This window comes from Dermacentor silvarum, chromosome 3 (genome assembly GCF_013339745.2).
Source record: "Dermacentor silvarum isolate Dsil-2018 chromosome 3, BIME_Dsil_1.4, whole genome shotgun sequence".
NCBI lineage: Eukaryota > Metazoa > Arthropoda > Arachnida > Ixodida > Ixodidae > Dermacentor > Dermacentor silvarum.
This window is the reverse complement of record NC_051156.1, coordinates 192705862-192725624: the sequence shown is the minus strand read 5'-3', so window position 1 is coordinate 192725624 and position 19763 is coordinate 192705862. Positions and strand designations below refer to the sequence as shown.

Genomic DNA, 19763 nt, shown 5'->3' with positions numbered 1-19763 from the left:
TTAAGCGCAAGAAATGGAGCTGGGCAGGCCATATAATGCGTAGGATGGATAACCGGTGGACCATTAGGGTTACAGAATGGATACCAAGAGAAGGAAAGCGCAGTCGAGGTCGGCAGAAAACCAAATGGGATGATGAAGTTAGGAAACTTGCAGGCGCAAGTTGGAATAGGCTAGCGCAAGACAGGGGTAATTGGAGATCGCAGGGAGAGGCCTTCGTCCTGCAGTGGACATAAAATATAGGCTGATGATGATGATGATGATATAAAGAAGGCAAGGCGACAAGAGCAAGAGAGGCTGCGGAAGATTGATGTACGTGCTCGTCCTTGCATATATTTCTCGTTGGATGGGCAGGAATTTTTTTGTGACCTAGTAAACAGTTATGAGTGGTCATGAAATGCAGGGACATACATCTTCATCTGGAATGCTATGACAGAGCATTAAAGAGCTAATGTTTTTGACATGCTAATTATTGCAAAGTTGGTATCTGACTATCTTCGAATTGTCATGCTGAGAAAGATATTTTCTGTGGTTTGCCATGAGTCTGTATGCATTGTTTTTTCAATAGAGCTTATCATGTGTGATATCATGTGTGATGCGCATAGAACAACTTTTAGTGAAAATCCTACAGATTCATCATAAATCTGCGTCCTCTCTCTAGCAGTGAAATACTGAGCAACTTTCGCACTGGAAATTATTTTTGACAATGTATGGCACCAAGCTGATCCTGCGTGCAATGTGCAAGAAGTTAATGAACAGGTCACTTCCACAATTTATACTGTTTAAATGAGTCCACAAAAAGTATGAAGGTGTTTATTAGCCAACAGATGTTTTGGTCGAAAAGTAATTAAGATAGTTCTGTGAGGCATTAATTGCTGTATCACATGTGATGCAGCGTGAAGTTATTGCTTTGTCGAAGAGTGTAGAGACCTTTTTCACAAAATTGCAAATTTGGTGGCAAAATATAATGTTTGTACAAGCTATAGGCTTTCTTAGCACCATTATTGAAGCAGAATACGTAGAAAATACAATAACTGCAGTGTGTACTATGACCTGCAGAAGAATTTAAAAGCGGGCGAGTTGGAACCTATCCATTTCTTGGACATCCATAACGACACACGATAAAGGACACGGGACAACTTTTAAAGACAGAATTGAGAACAAATTTTCTCGCATTTCGTTTTTTATCTGCGCTGCCCAATAATGGCGTTTACAGTGAACATAGTGTGGAGCTTTACACATTCCTAGAGCTTATAATAGCAACATAGCAGAAGATTTTTTTGCATCAAATTCCCAAAGACTAACTTAAACCAAGATCTGTAAATGATCCGGCATATATAGGTATTGAAGCCTTCAATAAAGGATGATATCAAATTTGAATTGCAGTTTTCTGCAATTAGAATGTTTTTTCATGGTCACAAAATGTGCCTGTAGCTGCATAGTGTATCATATATGTGAGAATTCTGGCTCATAAGTCTACACTGTAAACAATCCTTTTGAAAGGTGAGGTTTGGCTTAGGCATCTTACCTAAACAAAGGTTATTTAAACTTTTTACAAGCGAATTTCAATTCATGCAGTAAAGAGTGATAAAAAGCAAGAAATTCAGAGTCATGGTAAATTATTACTATTGCTATAAAAATTATTCACTATATTTCATACATTATCTAAATAAAGGTGTGCATTTAGAGATGCCACCGAAAAGAGTCCACGAGCACGTTTGTTTGATGCCTTCGCATTGCATGACATTGCCTTGCATTTGATTAAATTGCCATTCCCAGCTGGAAATGCGGCTGGAAAACTCAGTTTCCAGCCGGAAATTCCCTCCCTATTTTCATGTGTACGTGCGCATGTACATTATATTTATACATGCTACATGCATGGGCTTTATTCTTTCCTGCATACTTGAAAGCACCCAATAGTACAGTGATTGTCAAGCTGGGGTGTGCTTGTTCTGAAGTGACACGAACTCCCCAAGATGAGCCTTTTAATTCTGCCACATGGCACATGGCATGAATGTGCCCAAGATGCTCATTGACTTTCTGTCGGTACATTCACGACAGGCGTCGTTTATATCAAATCATGCAAGGGCTTCAAGTTAAGATGCATTTATGCAATACGGGGTTGTTGCAGTCAACGCCTTGATATGGAAATTTAATGGTGGTGGTGTATATAGGGTTGCAGGCATTCGCACAGTCACAGAGATGGGTTAGCACAACCAGTAGTTTCAACGCAAGTGCCATATACGAGGTGCTACCCAAAAGTTTCGGGAACTTGAAACTGAATGTGGTACACATTTCCGACTCTAGATGTAGCTAGCAGCATGCCTTGCGGATCAGTGTGCTGAATGACCTAAGTCTAAGAAGAAGTATTGTTTTGCGAAGTGTTGTTTTGCAATGCAATGTTTCACTGATTTGGCGCATTTCTTAGCAACCAATATGGCAGACTTCAAGGAATAAAGGATTTGCATCAAGTTTTGTTTTAAACTTCGCAAAACTGCGGCAGAAACTCATCGTATTCTAGAGGATGCTTTTGGAGTCTACGCCTTAAGCCAATTAAAGTAGGACGTTTTCATGGCATAAACGCTTCAAAGAGGGTGGAATGTGTGTTGACGACGATGAACGTTCTGGATGCCCATCAACGAGCACAATCCGGAAACGATAGCGGAAGTCGGTAAGGGCTATCGTTGGAAATCACAGGCTAACTATAAAGGATGTCTGCGACATTGCAGGACAATTGTACGGCACAGTTCAGCAAATGTTGTCGGATGTTTTGAACATGAGGCGCATTTCTGCAAAATTCGTGCCAAGACTGCTCAGTGACGAACAGAAGCTGCACCGTGTTTCTGTCTGTAGGGAACTGAAGCAACAAGTCAGAGACTATCCCACATTCCTCTCCAGTGTAATAACCGGGGATGAAACATGGGTTTATGGCTACGATCCTGCAACCAAACAGCAGTCGTCGCAATGAAAGTCGCCAAATTCCCTGCGGCCGAAAAAGGCACGTCAAGTTCATGGCAATGTGAAGTCCATGCTCGTTGTTTTTTTTACGTACATGTAATTGTCCACAAGGAATGCGTACCTCCTGGACAAACCGTGAATAGCGAGCTTTACTGTGATGTTTTGAGGCGCTTAAGAGAGAGCATTCGTTGCAAACGTCCGGAGAAGTGGAAGAACCACAACTAGCTTCTTCATCACAACAACACGCCCGCTCTTGCATCACTCGCTTTTCGACACTTCCTGACTTCCAAACAAATCACAGTACTTCCGCACCCACCCTATTCGCCTGACCTCGCCCCTTCTATATATTTTCTTCTTGTTATTTTTCTTGTTCCCAAAGTTGAAGTTGAGACTGAAAGGACGTTGGTGTCACACTGTTGAAGAGATCCAGTCAGAATCGCAGGTGGTCCTCAAAACATTGTTGCCTGGAGTGTTGCACGAATGCATGGAATTGTGGCAGAAACGCTGGAATAGCTGTACACATGCTCAAGGGGACTACTTCGAAGGAGACAGTGCTTGTTAGGTGCTATGATCGACACATTTTTTTTTTTCGACGGAATTCCCGGAACTTTTGGGTAGCACCTCGTATAGTAAAATTAAACGTTCCTAGACTAAAAACATTTCTCATATATTTGCAAAGAACTCGCATACTTAATGATTAATTGTAACCTTTCAGCAGTGAGTGTTTCTACAACAAGCCCCACTTTAGAAAAGAAAACCTGACAGTCAAACTTCTCCGGTATTGACCTGAACTCATTGGCAAGCTTCTAAAGGAATAAAAAAATAAAGTGCATGCAAAGTAAATGTGATAGAAGGTTCACTCGATTTGCCTGCACATTGAACTGGTTCAGGAGGTGCGGCATATTGCTATTAGTTTCACCATTTCAACATGGCGGCACCTGCATGTTTTGATTCGCCTCACCAACTGCCGAACGAGTTCACAGCATTGCTTGCACTCGTAGGTGAGGTAGCACAGGGCTCATGCTGGTTGTGCCCTGCTGGTTCTGCACGAGTAAGAATTGGCAGTAACTAGTTTGCGAAGTGCGGGGTGAATCGAATGGACTTAGAATAGAAACATAATAAAACACGCTTAAAGAAACCCCCACATCTTTTTTCCTCTTACTTTCGATGTTCATATACTCGCTCACACAATTAACATTGCTCAATATAATGTCGTTCAACTTGTTAGTTATTTTACTTGATGCAATAATGAAGCTGCATTTTCACTGCTGTAACTTTTTTGCTTCCTCAGACTGGATCCGTCAAATTTGGTTGCCATCAACAGCAGACACAGGCATGCAGTGGACAAGACAATGTATGAACTCCAAACTATAGCACTCTCCGTTGTCTATTGCTGATTTCCATTTGTGGAGAGCATTGGGAGAGCCGTCCTTGCATTGCTCATCTTTGAAATTTGATTACAAGCACTCAGAAAACACTGTTGTTCTAAAATTGAATCGAACATCAAATATTTTCGTATCTTAATGTGTACGATAGGTGGGTCAGATGTAAGCTTAACATTGCCAAAAAAGCTTACTGAACGCCGCCAATATATGTCATACTGTCCACAGTTCAACCGTACCGGTACTCAAGGAAAAGGTGATAACATGAAAAAGAGAAGGTGATGATGTTTTCTACAATATTTACATGATCAAAGAAAGGAGCTATACATGATGCTAGATTCTCAGAGGGAGAAAGCAGTTCACTAGATATAGAAGTGTACGGTCAATATCCGACACAGTAGGTATAGTAGTAGTACTATAGAACACAGCGGAACACTTTATTGATGCAAACATAGTTACTTCCATGAAAACAAAATTTATTTTGTTAAGTCAAGATATCAAACCAGCAGGGGAACCTAAGAAAGAGGTGGACTGATATCAGAGGAGACATGAGCTTCACTGGTTCAGGTTGAACCATAACATGGCGAAAACGCCCAGAAAGACTGTAGGTGCTGCTTTCTACAGTGTCACTGAGGTTGATGAGCTAATAAACGTGAAAGTTTGCTGCGAATCCTAACACGTACTAACATATTTTTCTCAACTGCGAAGCTTTCTTTTTTGAAAAAGCCCGTATCGGTTTATGCTACATGTTTCATGCTAATAGCTTCATGCTACAATGACAATTTACCATTTCATGAACCTTCCACCACCTTGCGAGATCCTGCAGAACTGATTTGCCACTTTACAATGAAATTAAAAAAAAAAAAAACGAAAGCACTAGACCTGTTTAAGGTTTCCCCAAGTTCTCACTGTAAGTTTGTTCAACTGATAGGACACAGAAGCAAAAGTTATGTCCCTTTCTAGGGGTGTGCAAATATTTGAAACTTTCTAACAACGAATTGAACATTGCGTTATTCAATTCAGTCTTTGAATTGAATAGACATTATTTGTAAATGGGAATATTTTTCTAATACTGGTGTCACATGTCACATGCCACATGCGATCGTGATTGAGCTCGATTTGGATTGAAATTCTCGACCGCGATTGGCTCCATCCCACAGCTTGCGCAAAGGAGCCAATCGTGACCGAGACATTCAATCCTGATCCCGCTGGATCGCGATTGAAAGTGCGCTGAGTAACACTGATATAATAGTTTTTGAATACTTCCAATTGCCAACCAGTGTGATAAACTTCATTCCAGCGGCCATAGTCGGCATAAAACATGGGAAATTACCCAGTGAAGCACAATTTATGGCATTCTTGGACCTAAACTTATCCCGACTAAACCGCAATCATTCGCACTCGCGAACGAGTTATGAGTATGAATAAACTGCTTGTTTGCTCCTAATGATCCACTTGTACATTTAATAAGGAACACTTCACAACGTGCAGTGCAATGGCGCAAGCTTGCCAACGTTGGGAATATACTAGGATGTGAAGATTGATGGTGAGAACTGTTCATCATTCGAAAAGTATTCGATACTCGATTAGATTCAATTGGCTTCTGGCACTATTCTATTTGTATTCTATTCAGTCTCGAGAATTATTATTCGCGCACCCCTATTCCTCTCTCAACAATTCCTTTAGCATCCAGTACGGCAGCAAGGGCCAAAATAAATGGGGAAAGGGGAGAGCTAGCTATGAAGTTACAAATCCAAAGCTCCTCTTTTTCAGCAGCCACCCATCAGATCTCTCGAACAAGCAGGTCGTTTATTGCAATGTTAAATTACACACATTCGGTCTTTTTCTCAAAAAGGCAAGGACACCTCCAACTTTTCTTTTACAGATTAAAGAAAACTCGCCACCTGTGCCTAGAGAGTGGCATCAGTGTGCTTACATAACGAACACTATAAAGCGAAGTTTCAGCGCAGCTGTTGGGTTCATAAGAGATGGCTTCTGCACAGTTACTGGACACCCAAGGCGCACAAACGGGGTCACCGTGCCTTGAATGCCGCAGCAGCTGTCCGGTTTCACTTGCTTGCTTCACAGCCTGCTACTCCTACACTCCATACTCATTCCCGCCCATTTTGTGCAGCGGGATTAGAGCTGCGTATCTCGTTAGCCAGCCAGGAACGAGAACTGACGGTGTGTCTCAGAGAGAGGAGGAAGGCTTTCACTGTCCGACAATAATTCTTCACTGCGTGACGCCGGCTCAACGGAATGTTCACGAATGAACTAGTGGCACACCACAGGCCAGTCCTTCTTTCTGCAAGACACACAACCGGTTCGTGTTCCTGCTTGGCTGATGGGAGCTGCACTGGGACGCAGCGTGTACCCAAGACCGGCATGTTTTTTTTTTCATTTTATTCGTGTCTGTGCCAAATGTGAGGGGCAGAGAGGCAACATTTTGCAAGAAGAAACCTCCTGGCAAGCCACGCAAACTGTCCAGCACGCCTTGCAAATGAGAATGCCACCATGTGCACGGTTTTGCATTTCACACTTTGATCAACAAAGATAGACTGACGGGCTAGTTGGGTCGTGATTAAGAAGAAAAAAATAGAAAAAAGAAGAAACAGGACGAACGACGTTTCTTGTAACCACTATTTTAGCTCCACAAGAATGTGTTGAGATTATGTACCCTTCAATACGGCACTCTTGAACCTGTTTCTTCAGCTCAGAGAGTGATTTTAATCTTAGTTGCCTTTCTATGACCCATGATCCTCCCACACTGAACAGCTGACCCTGTGCCACCTACACACGCACAAAAAGAGTGGTAACTTTTGTGTTTTTACAATGCAGCACCTTGGACACATGACGCCACTCTACCCTACCATATGTGCAAGAGGCCTCACCCACAAATCTTTTATCTGTGGAAAATTGTTATAACATTTCAAAGCTGGGAAGATGCTGGAATCAAGTAGGAATTATACATGTATCCCTACTTTTATCCACTGTGAAAAATTGCACACCTCTCAAAATAAATATATTGGAAACCTATACAGTGGCAAGCAGGGTCATTAGGAAACAAAACAGAGGCTAAATTCAATGAAGCTAGCTCAACCATACACGTGACAGGCTAATAATTGAGTGCAAGCTCTGCCCACAAAAACTGTGCTGCATCTGACCTTTGTGCTTCCGTGCTCCAAAGCACCGTCCTTGACAGATCGCGATGTTGAAAGAAATTCACCTCTGCAGCCACGTCGCAGGAATTAGCGATTGTAATTAGCTGGCACACCTAGAGTTGGACAGTGGCATATTTTCTGTTTTATTTTTATGGTCTAACCCACTACACAAGATTAGACCTGCATAGCACCTTATAACAGTTTTTGCTAAGTTACCTAGAACATGTACGTGGTGGCAAACCTAAGGGGCCAAGCAAAACATATGGCCCATATCACTTAATGTGCAAGTAAACTTCAAACCAGCCAAAACACACTTATAGTGAAATGCTGAGCTCACAGATAACAGTTCGTCTTTTTGAGAGTCTGATGATAAATAGCAACTATTACAAGTATCCGCCATTGCCTAATTGACAAGTGCATGTCCCAAAGACATGCATGCAGCCACTAGTAGAATTTTAGAAGCTCTTTAAAAAAATGGACAGCTTGCATTTGTAACCTCACAACGGAACACAATGTAGCAACTTGGTGTAGCAGCTTCGAATAGGTGAAGTATCTCTATTGCCTTAGTCATGATCTGCGGTCCCTCACACTTACATGGCAACTTCAAGCAAGAATACTGATGCAAACTGTATCTTGATACGGTCACTCAATTGCAAGAATGTTCCGATACGAGCAATAATTGAGTTGGTATCTGAATAGCACTGTATTTTTGCCGAGTTTTCGCTAACTAAAGGGCCTTATTTTAGAGAGATTCTGTTTCAAAGGTTGATGATCTTCAGATGCTGTTTCTGAAGAGGTCTGACAACGCCAGCTACCGTATGGGCAATGCGGCACCAATGAAAACGTCAGGCATGTGCTTTTGTTATTCACAATAAGCTTGCGAGAAGATCAATGTCCACATCCTTTCTTTGCATATTTTTGTTTCCTAACGGGACAGTAACATTCGACGAACAAAAATCTGAGTAATTTGGTAAAGGATTCATGGTGTTATGCTTTACATTCCTCTTGTGTCTGTGCTTTGCAGTGCATGCCTGCCTTTTCTCACCATGCATAATGTCAGAGTCAAAAACTTACATTTACATGCTTGGAACTGTGGTATGGAATACTGTGTACTTAGGGCAGATCATTCCCATTATATTTAAATCTTAATGCGTAATAACCTGTCGACTACGCTGATAGTGTACTAGCAACCATTTATATGCGTTGCATTTCTCAAGTTATTGCTCGCCTTGTGTGTATGTACTCTTTTTGTTTTATTTTTATTATTCACTCTCCTCTCCCTAATGTCCATGGCTCTGAGGGTAAATAAGTACACTGAAGCAAAATACAACACAAGATGTTCAGTTACATTCAGTGATATTGAGGATCTGAGAGAATCCCGTGTGGTCTGTGAGGATCACAGTAGTTGTGCAGCCATGCTGATCAAGTTAAAGTTCTTCGGAAAACAGACATTTCAGCAGAATGCTAACTTGGGTTCATTGGCACATAATGTATTTAAATCGAGCAACAGCGCAAGAGACAGGACAGACGGAAGGAAACAGACGAAGCACCTCCATTTCAAACAGCCCATGGGAGAATTTTCAAGTCACTTGGGCAGGCCATTTACTCCCATTGCAAACACAAAGCTCCTGTGAGACACAGGGACCGCCCATTTCTTTAATAATTTGAACTTTTTCAGTGCTGCGTTTTCGTTTACAATGATCACAGTTGACATGACACATTTGAGAATGTTTGAGCCATTGCAAGCGGCAACATTATCCAGCTGCACTTCTGAGCATAAATTTGCGAGCTTAATTCCTGGCGACTGTGGTCACACCCCATTGAGAGAAGAATGCAAGAAACACTTGCGTATACTTAGATTTAGGCACACATAAAATTAATCTCAGATTGTCACAATTAACCTGGCACCATTCCACTATGGCATTCTTCACAGTCTACTGTGTAGCTTAAATGTTTTTAACTCCAGGAATCAATCAACACAAATACGAATCATTTAGTTTTTCTGATACTGAATCAAATATTGCCGTCCTCAAGTTAGCTGCAAATGCTCAAAGCGCAACGTCACAAATATTCTGAGCAGTGTTCACCTACATTCATGCAAATTATCAAGAAATGGCAGCAGTAAATATCTTTGAAATTATATAAGTTCTTAAATTTCTGGCAGCGCTTATGTGTGAGCACGGACACTGCCTCTGGTGTTGCCTGAACAGTATATAAAGAACAGCTCCATATATTAAACATGACAGCAGACTTTTTCATAAAAACATGATGTAACTTCAACATGCGGTATTTACTAAACAACTCACTTTGATTAACCTGACCTTACCTGATTCAAAAGTGTAGCCAGTTTGATTGAGGCTGTAACAATTACACTAGTGTGTGTTTGTCAACAACAGCGAGTAACAGTGAAAAGGACGATTCTATGCAAGCCGTCTATTCCTACTGAACCCATACGCACTAAGAGTATGCAATGGAAGCTCCACACGGCTCAAAATGTGCGCTCTTCGAAAACTGGCAATGTGTACTTTCAACACACTTTAGACGTCCGTTTGCCAACCAATACGAGTCCCTTGGGCGAGCAATCGTGCGGTACCATCTGTGTCACAATAACTTCATAGCCGCTTTCGGCCGCTCCCATTGCCCGGTCTCGGTCCACCAGAGCCATGCAATAATGGCCTTGCTGGCACGTCGGCGTGTCACGCTCAGTCCGGTCAGGCATAGTGGCACAACAACGTGTAGTCCTCTTTGGAGATGCCCATGTCTCTGAAGGCACGGCTGAGAGGGTAGCTGATGCCCTCCTGTTGCCTTCATGGCACCGTAGCAACAGGGACACGACACAAAAGCCGCATTGTGTTCGATGCACTTCTGCAAAACCAAGTCGGTAGCAACACCGCATGCGTGCAAGGAGACACCCAAGTCGAAATCGCCGACGTAGTAGTCCATGTTACACTGATACAGGACGACATTTCGTAGACCCAGGGACCTGACCCTCTCCCGTGCACGGTGCATCGACTCTTCTTTGTTCTCGATCATCACTACCCGGCAGTCGGGGAGCAAGTAGGCCAGAACGATGCCTACGTGACCTCCTCCGGAACAGAAGTCGACAACCTTGCAGCCGTCGAAGGTGTGTTGAAGAGCTAGAACAACAAGGTTCTCAATCTGCTGACACTTGCGTAGGACCCTGGTTTCTGGAAGACCTCCTCCGAGAGGGTGTACTTTCTCTGGAAACTCGTTCCAGGGCAGAGGCAGGGAGTCTTCCCCAGGGTTGGGCTTCAAGTCCGGCGTTATGCAGGCCTCCCTGAGCGAGTTGATGATCGATTCCGGGTTCTTGTGTCGAATCCGGGGCTTCGTGCGCTCCGGGTGAGACGAGTAGAGGCTGTCCTTCGGGAGCTCCGACTCTTCGATGAACATGCTGCTCTCATCTGGGCGCTCGACCTGTTCCATGCGTTTCAGTTCCAGAGCGTCCAGTGCGAGGCGAGTTTGCGCCTGCGCGCACATAGTTTCGTACCACCTGAAAGTGAGGGGCAGCCTTTCGGATATTGCATCTCCACTCGTAACGGCGGCCAGCTCGGTGAATACGAGGTGAACCACGGGAAAGAGCACTACGTCGGCTAGCGTCTCGTCGAAACCCTCGACGAACCGGTGTTCCAATTCCGGCAGGTTACCGTCAGTCGGCTTGCGCTTCGCGAGCGAGCCGTCGACGCGATCGCCAGCCGCGCCCTCACTACGCGACGCTCGAAACACTTGCTGTTGCTTCCTCCGAACGTTGTGCGTTTTCACCGGCTGTCGCATGTGCGCCTCGAGCAGAAGCAGCTCCTCGGGAAGCCGCAGCGGAGATTCGAACCCGGTACCAGAGCAGCGCGTCCGGAGCTTCGGGACGACCTTCTGTATGTCGAGCTCGCAGAAGCGAGTCCACAAAGAAGACTCCGCGCAGGCCGCGAGGCAGCCGCCGCGGAAGCCCAACAGCGTCTTGCACTCGGGGTCCCGGGTTCGACTGCCGAACTGACCCAGTACCCATCGGAGAACACCCGCGAGTCCTCCGATGCAAGTCGCGGTGGTCTTGTCGGGCAGATAGACGGCGGGCGGATCGCAGTCGAGTAGTTCTTGAGGTGTCGGCGAGTCGCTCGCCTCGACGCATTTGAGCCTCGAAAGGACGCTGCGAGGCAAAGCGAAGAGCAGCTCACCGCTGCAGCCGCCGTCGTCACTGGGTGCGTCGCGTCGCACTAAAACGACGCGGAGACCGTCGACCTCGCAGTAGGCGAACGCGAACAGAGCCACGAGAGTGTTTTGCGGTACACGTAGCAAGTTGCCGTCGCTCCTGCCGCTGAGCATTACGAGGTGCTCGATCGCCATGCTTGCGTGCTTTCTTTGCGCAGCTACCTAGCCGCACAAGAACAACAAAGTTTTTCTCGTCATTGAGTGTCTCGTTAGTGCGCTACACTCGCATCGCGATTACCACCACGACGAAAATCTCGTTCCATTTTGCCGCATTTCGTGCAGGGCGCCGCCATCTTGGTTTTGTCATTGTTGGTGGACGCTAAACGTTTGTACGACAACGCTTTTGCAATATCGAAATATCCTGTCGCATGATCTGCTCAGCATTTTTTTTTTCAAGCGAAATCTCGTAAGTTTTATTTCTTTTAAAAATATACTTTTCTTGAATTTGAAAGCCCAACCAAACGTTGGTCCAACCGCGAATTAAACCCGAATCAGATTCACGTACGCCTGTGTACACGCTGTTTGAGGCCCTGTGCACGTGTGGTTTGAGGTTCTAACGCCACGTCGAGCCGGTGTTTGTTCTAAAAGAGAAACAAGAAGAAAGAGAGAGAGAGAGAATGGAGGCAGGAAGAATGAAAGAGTGGTGCGGGGGAGGGGGCACCGGCGGGCGTTGGGGTTTTGGGGTGACGCACCGACAGAGCTTGACCGTTGCCATGGAAACGTAAACAGCAACAAAATTCCGCCGGCGGTATTTTTTGGCAACCGTGCCCCCAGACCCACGTCCGGTTTCGGCAGTGCACATGCCATTTTCCGGGAGCCGGCCTTTCGTCTTTTCTTGCTGCTTGCATCCCGTCTTGACTTCTCCTGTTCGCTCTGCTGGTGTCAAGGAACCCTTCATTCGCGAGAAGACGAAAAAAAAAAAAAAAAAAAAAAAAAAAAGAAAGAAAGAAAGAGAGAGAGAAAAGAAGGGGAAACAGATATAAAAGTACAGCCTATTACGCGTATCGAGCACGAATCTGCAGCGTGTTACACCTGAATACGGAATGTTGCGATTGCGTTATCGGTGCAGATATCGGGCGCCGTAGGGGCCGATTTTAACCTGAGTGAATTTTGCTGCCCCGAGCAGCTAATGTTAAAATAGCAAGGGGGAGTCTCTGAAGCAGTGCATGCGATCTCCACGACGTTCTTTTGTTGCTGAATATTATATGAATGAACTTTATTTTATTTTTACGAATTGATTAAACAGTTTAACGTTAAACTCTTTCTGCTTGCACCATGAGGTTTTACACTACAACGTGTCAAAATTCTTAAACCTAATTTTGAAAATATTTAGCTTATGATATCTATACCTGGGCGGAGTGTGGTAACTAGGAGGTTCTGAGTAAGCATTGTTTCTTCCAATTTCTGTTCTTCATATTAGCTGGCTCAAGAATTTGAAACTTGCATAACTGAATGGAAGACCAGTAAAAGAAAACACGTGTAGTGCGTTGCCGGCGTCTACAGTACCAATTAAGAATGACGTGACAATAAGATAACACCGACATATTCGTTACTTTACACTTGTACACCTCACGTAAGGGACTGCGAATACACGCAGCTGATTGCACGCGGTAATCGAGACACCCATTGTCATTCCCAATGTCGATTAAGTGCCGAGAAAAATCAGCGAAGCCAACATTCTTGATGATGAGTACGACTAGAGCGTGTTAAAGCCAGTAAGCCTATTATATTGTGTTGCAACCAAGCCCGTAGTTCGTCACGCACGAAATGTGTAATATTGGGCGTTGGCCGGTGTGCCACCACCACACAGATTTCTTTGTATTTTGTTCTCATTCATAGTCTCCGGCGCCAATTTGCCGCGGAATAATATAATGTGCGACGTGTGAGCGCGGTCCATACAGAGTGCGCTACAAGAAATAGTTCCCATTTTTATGAAGATAAAAATGATAAAAATTGCTAAAATCAAAACGCGCATTTATTAAAAAATAAATTTCACATCTGTAAAAATAAAATAAGAATAACAATAAGGATATTCTGCTATATTTAAAGTAGAACTGCAAAAGAAGCTATTGCGCATGCGCGGCAAAGTGCACATCCCTATATAAGGTGCGCTGCCGCACTTTTTCTTCAGACCCATTGGTTTACGGACGTTCCTTGTTGGCGTCGAAGTAAACGTTTTTTGGGCCCTACATCCCCTGTAAGTACGTTTTCAACTATTTGTAGCTTCTCGGCGCTCGTTCCGGCACGTATCGGCTTGCTGATCGTTCGTTTGCGTGCTTTTAATTCAGATGGATGCATAGAATTGTGTTAGCTTATGGTTGCCGCGGTCGCTGCGTAGGCCTAGTGCCGGCATGGTCGGAAACGTTATGAAAATTTACGCCAATGGATGGTTACCAAGGCCAGGTGGCCTTGAGAATTCGAGCTGTAGTTTTATCCATTGAGTAGATCGCTGGGAAGAACGGAGCAGATATTCGTACTTCTGTAGCAGTCGGCGCCCGCCTGTTCATAGGCCTAACCCCTAACCGTCCCGCCGCGTTGGCTTTGACTAGCCGTTCGGCAGGGCTGTGCAAGGCAAATCAATTGTCGCTACAACGCGGCTAGTAGCGTTCTAAAGTTGTTGAGCTGCTCTCTACGAAGGTGTTGGCCTCCTCCAGATTCTTTCACGTCACCTGCCGTAAGCCAATCCTTACCCCACCCGCCTTGTTCAAATTTCGAATTCATCATGGCGTCGTCGCGCTCCAACGGTCAGCAGGCGTGCCTGACCGTTCGTTGCGGCTGTTAACAGGGGCCGTCGGGAGGGTGTCTTCCGTGACCGAAACCGGCTTTGGGAGCGTGCCTCTGCGTGCGCCGAATCGTTTTTGGGGCGAGAACTTATTTGCATGCGCTGCGTGACTCCTTTAATACGTCCACGTAGCCTTTACAAGCACGATTGCAGCCGCTTAGGAAGTTTAAAAAAATCTGGAGCGGAAACAAAGCGTCGCTTTCAGAGTTGCGTTGTCTTTTTTTTTTTTTATATGAAACCTCATTCGCTTGAAAAGACTTTTTTTGTACCGACATTGAGGTGCGGTCGAGCGGAGTTGCTGCTTCGCGTGGCGCTCCGCTCCCGTTCTCGGGCGTGGCCCCTGGAGCTGTCCAGCGCTGGCAGTCAGTCCACAGCCACGGTGTCGCATATTAACTGCCGTCCCCCGGCTTGCCGGGTGAGGGCGGTGTTCCCGCATATTCCTGATCTTCGTGTGGTCCTTAGGACTATGGCACTGGGGAAAGACCATGCGGGGGACAGACGGTCCCGTCATACGCGTGCTTCTTTAGATATTTTTGTTCTGTGACGCATCTCAACGGCTAGTCCCTAGTCGATGGTATAGCATTACGTCAGGCAATATTAATGTTAAGCATTGTTGCGTTTATGGTCAAGCGCTACTGAAACATGCAAATTTCCACTTGCTATGTTGCTTCAGTGCGCTGCAACTTGCTTGTCGAATACTGCTCATTGCTGCCCCGATGAATTCCGTAGGCATTTGGAAAAGCCCTAGCCATTCTAACAATTTTGAGAAAGCTTGTTTTTTAAACTAGTCTCGGCCCGATACGTTCACTTGTGCTCGCTGTAACGTGTTTGTTTTTTGTCGTGCAGCTAACCGGTGACAATGCGTGAGTGCATCTCTGTTCACGTCGGACAAGCGGGCGTCCAGATCGGCAATGCCTGCTGGGAGTTGTATTGCCTGGAGCACGGCATCCAGCCCGACGGGCAGATGCCGTCTGACAAGACCATTGGAGGAGGCGATGACTCGTTCAACACGTTCTTCAGTGAGACGGGCGCCGGCAAGCACGTGCCCCGCGCCGTGTACGTGGATCTGGAGCCGACGGTCGTAGACGAAGTGCGCACCGGAACTTACAGGTGGGTCTTTGTTTCCCACTAGCCAAACGTAGGTCTGCTGGTAGCCCAATTCCAACCCCTAAATGGTGATCTGAACAAGCTTGCATTTCGTGCAGTAATGTAAGCTCTATAAACAAAGACCTGTTACAAGTGCCATTGTTTGCACACCAAAGATGTAGCATCTGTTCACTTTTCACTTGTTAACATTCAATGCAATAACTAGACTGCCTTGTTTTAGCAAGTTGCTCGGGCACGCAGAAATGGCATGCAGCTTCTTATGAGCTGGGTGCATTACCTTAGCCAAGTGCAGCTTGAGATTTTGTGCCTTTAACACCTGGTGCGGTGGCTCTTGTGTCGACTGCAGGCAGCTGTTCCACCCCGAGCAGCTGATCACTGGCAAGGAGGATGCAGCAAACAACTATGCTCGCGGCCACTACACGATCGGCAAGGAGATTGTGGATCTGGTGCTGGACCGGATCAGGAAGCTGGCAGACCAGTGCACAGGCCTGCAGGGTTTCCTCATCTTCCACAGCTTTGGAGGTGGCACCGGCTCGGGCTTCACCTCGCTCCTCATGGAGCGCCTCTCGGTTGACTATGGCAAGAAGTCCAAGCTCGAGTTCGCCATCTACCCAGCCCCACAGGTGCGTACTCCTTCTAGCCTTTGACTTGCTTTGCAAACTTCACGGGGTACTTGTTCAAACAGCAGTCCAGCTGTTTAAGTTCAGTTTATCTTGGAGGTTTAACTTGTTTGCCTGTCAAGCCTCTTCATGTTCAGCGTCTAAGACACTAGGGAGGTGTAGGCGGCCCGGCTTTTGGCTCGGCTGCTGGCTAATCCTGTTGGCTCAGGAGCTGCTTTTCATGGCAGTTATCCACGCCAGTGTGTCTGAAAGCAGTTTTGTCCCCAGCCAACTGGCTGGTGTGGGCTCAACTCCTGCATATTCCTGTTCTTCGTGTAGTCCATTGGACAAGGACACTGGGGAGAGACCATGCAGGGGACAGACTTGTGCACCAAGTGCTGTGCAGGTACTATACGTGCTCTGTGGGACTATCCTCTCGTGCAAAAGGATGCTGCAGAGTGCTTTGGCAGACGTGGGCATGCAAAACTTTGTTCAAGTGTGCATGCGTTTAGTTGCTTTCAGGTAGCGGTGTTTACATAACGCAACTGCTGACGTGTTGTCTATAAATGACGTGCACTGAGCTTATCCTGGACTTATCCTTGTTTCAGGTCTCTACAGCAGTCGTGGAACCCTACAACTCTATCCTCACAACCCACACCACTCTTGAGCATTCAGACTGTGCTTTCATGGTTGATAACGAGGCCATTTATGACATCTGCCGGCGCAACCTCGACATTGAAAGGCCCACCTACACAAACCTGAACAGGCTTATCGGCCAGATCGTCTCCTCAATCACTGCCTCCCTGCGGTTTGATGGTGCCCTGAACGTCGACCTGACGAGTTCCAGACCAACCTGGTGCCCTACCCCCGTATCCACTTCCCTCTTGTCACGTATGCTCCCGTGATCTCTGCCGAGAAGGCTTACCATGAGCAGCTGACTGTGGCTGAGATCACAAATGCCTGCTTCGAGCCCGCCAACCAAATGGTCAAGTGCGACCCCCGCCACGGAAAGTACATGGCCTGCTGCCTTCTGTACCGTGGGGATGTTGTGCCCAAAGATGTCAACGCAGCTATTGCAGCCATCAAGACCAAGCGCACGATCCAGTTTGTGGACTGGTGCCCCACTGGATTTAAGGTACGGTGACTATGCCTGCTGGGTTAATTTGCCAGTTTTTGTGCCTTTATAGGTGGGAATACTTAACATAAGGGGAGGTCGCTCCTAGTGAATGCTAAAATTTCTGCAAGCTGTACTATACAAGAGTTAGCCATGTTGCAGGACTAGTGCAGACAAGTGCCTTTATGCAGAGTTAGCCTCCGTAGCTCTGCACTGTTCAGTATATTGCCTTAAGCCCTCATCTAGCAACATTGCAAGGAATTGTGTTTACCTACATCTGCTGGAAATGCATTTAACTTTGCACATTTTCCTCTTCTGAACAGTCTTTAACTGACTTCTCGTTTTCATTCCAGGTTGGCATCAACTACCAGCCCCCAACTGTTGTTCCCGGTGGAGATCTTGCCAAGGTCCAGCGTGCCGTGTGCATGCTGTCAAACACAACAGCCATTGCCGAGGCCTGGGCACGCCTTGACCACAAGTTCGACCTCATGTATGCCAAGCGGGCGTTCGTCCACTGGTACGTCGGTGAAGGCATGGAGGAAGGCGAGTTCTCGGAGGCCAGGGAGGACTTGGCTGCCTTGGAGAAGGACTACGAGGAGGTTGGCATCGACTCAGCTGAGGGTGCTGAAGATGATGGTGGCGAGGAGTTCTAAAGGGGGAAGATGTTCTTGCCCTCCTGCTCGGGGTGTGGAATAAAAGAGCAGTCTTGATTGCCACAACCTGTTTGCCTTTTTGCATTACTTCACCTAGCCTGTCCAGGCTAATAGCTGCAACACTTCACAGGGCTCGTGCAACTACGAAACATTTCAGCTACAGGGACTAATAAATGGAACCTTTCTGGCTTGAGGCCAGTAGCAAGGGCCTTTGTGCTCTGGTGGTTTGCCTAGCCATGGGAAATGCCAGTGCCTATGGTAACTCAGCTGTGTAGCAAGAGTTGCATCAGTTGAAGGATCTTTGGTATTGGGTATCTGCATGCATGGCAGTTGACTTGCCAGCATGGGAATGCTGCTGCATTCATGTCTTTGCGTAAGCTTTGTTCAGGTTTTGAACCACTTTTCTTTTGAATTTTTATTTCCAGTCCATTGACTGCATTTGTTTTTAGTAAACATGGTGGGTTGAAGTGTTAATTTTGCAAAATGATTTGACAAAATATTGCTTTCCTAATACCGATTTGCAGTCTTGCTGCCTCTACACTGCATTTTGACATTATTGGTTCTACACTGCATCTGCCTTGGATGTCAAAATGCAGTGTAGAGGCAGCAAGACTGCAAATCGGTATTAGGAAAGCAATATTTTGTCAAATACACTTGACAAAGTATTGACAAACTTGACAGCGGTGTTCAGAAATCTGTGTACCAATAACCTTCATTCTCGGGCTAGCTGAAGAATTGCAGCACCAGAGTTGTGCTTTTCTTGCTTGGGCATTAGAAGCTTTAGCCGAGGCACATCTCCAATGCCACTTATTCAAATACACACAAGACTGAAACTCTTTCCCGAGGAGACTCCTGGATCAATTTTAATGAAGTTTATTGCATTTGAGAGGGAGAAAGTTTAATTTGCGACTGTTGGAAGCACAATTTTGATATGGGGCTTGATTTAACTTGTAAAAATTGCCGAAAATGGGATTACTTTTCAGCCACATACTAGTGTGAAGTCTTGCAACAGTCTAAGAGTGCTGGTGTCTATTCATGCAAGTTGGGTACTCCCTTATACTTTGCCAATATCTTTGTAGGCTATGTGCTCGTATTCATGTGCTTTGGCTAGCAGTGGTCATTAGAAACTTTAGCTGGGGCTCGTCTCCGATGCACTTATTCAAATACACTTGTAGTAGTCTCTTCCATTCACAACAACTCTTGCTCACATACAAACTTGTGCACCCCCACTTGCCAACAGTCACTGATGTTCATACTCATTCGTCACCGACTTTTCCTCATAAATTAACTGGCACTTACTCCTGTTTACTCTCGCTCGCGTCCATTAGTGGTGGTGGTAACAACTTTATTTCGTCCAACAGAAAGGATTTGGTTGATTTTATGGGCTTCCAGGGCTCGTTAGGTGGCTGTCCGATCAGGTCCTCCCGTGCTGCATGCTATGGTCGTGAGGTCCCGTCTTTTGGCGACTTCCAATGCCCACCTGACCACCCGCAGTTGAACCACCGGGTCCGAGCTGGACACCACATCCTCCCACTCTTGCTGGTTCGAGAGTTGCCATTCTCCGTTCGGTTTTAGATCATTGCATTCGAATACAATGTGCTTTAAATCTGCCTTTGTGGCTCCGCAGAGCTTACATTTTCATATATGTGCAGAACTGTCTATTGTACACGACTTTACCGTGGTGACAGGATAGTGATTCCAAGTATCCTGTCATCGTCATGACCGATGCCTCTGGGTACGGTGCTGCAACAAGATAACAAGGGAACTCTACAGACAGTTGCCTTTGCCTCCC

General features: G+C 45.8%; 2 protein-coding genes across 2 annotated transcripts; one reads left to right on the top strand and one right to left on the bottom strand.

The window, feature by feature from the left end:
* Positions 1-6125: 6125 nt before the first annotated feature.
* Positions 6126-12082, bottom strand: LOC119446367 (glutathione S-transferase C-terminal domain-containing protein homolog). The gene is given in 3 exon segments (XM_037710781.2): positions 6126-10211; positions 10213-10299; positions 10301-12082. Coding segments are annotated over 3 exon segments (1824 nt in total). The 5' UTR covers positions 11852-12082; the 3' UTR covers positions 6126-10025.
* A 1684-nt stretch (positions 12083-13766) lies between these two features.
* Positions 13767-18037, top strand: LOC119446368 (tubulin alpha-2/alpha-4 chain). Its single transcript, XM_037710782.2, is given in 6 exon segments — positions 13767-13913; positions 15345-15608; positions 15952-16228; positions 16813-17038; positions 17041-17339; positions 17672-18037. Coding segments are annotated over 5 exon segments (1353 nt in total). The 5' UTR covers positions 13767-13913; positions 15345-15357; the 3' UTR covers positions 17972-18037.
* The last annotated feature ends 1726 nt before the right edge of the window (positions 18038-19763 follow it).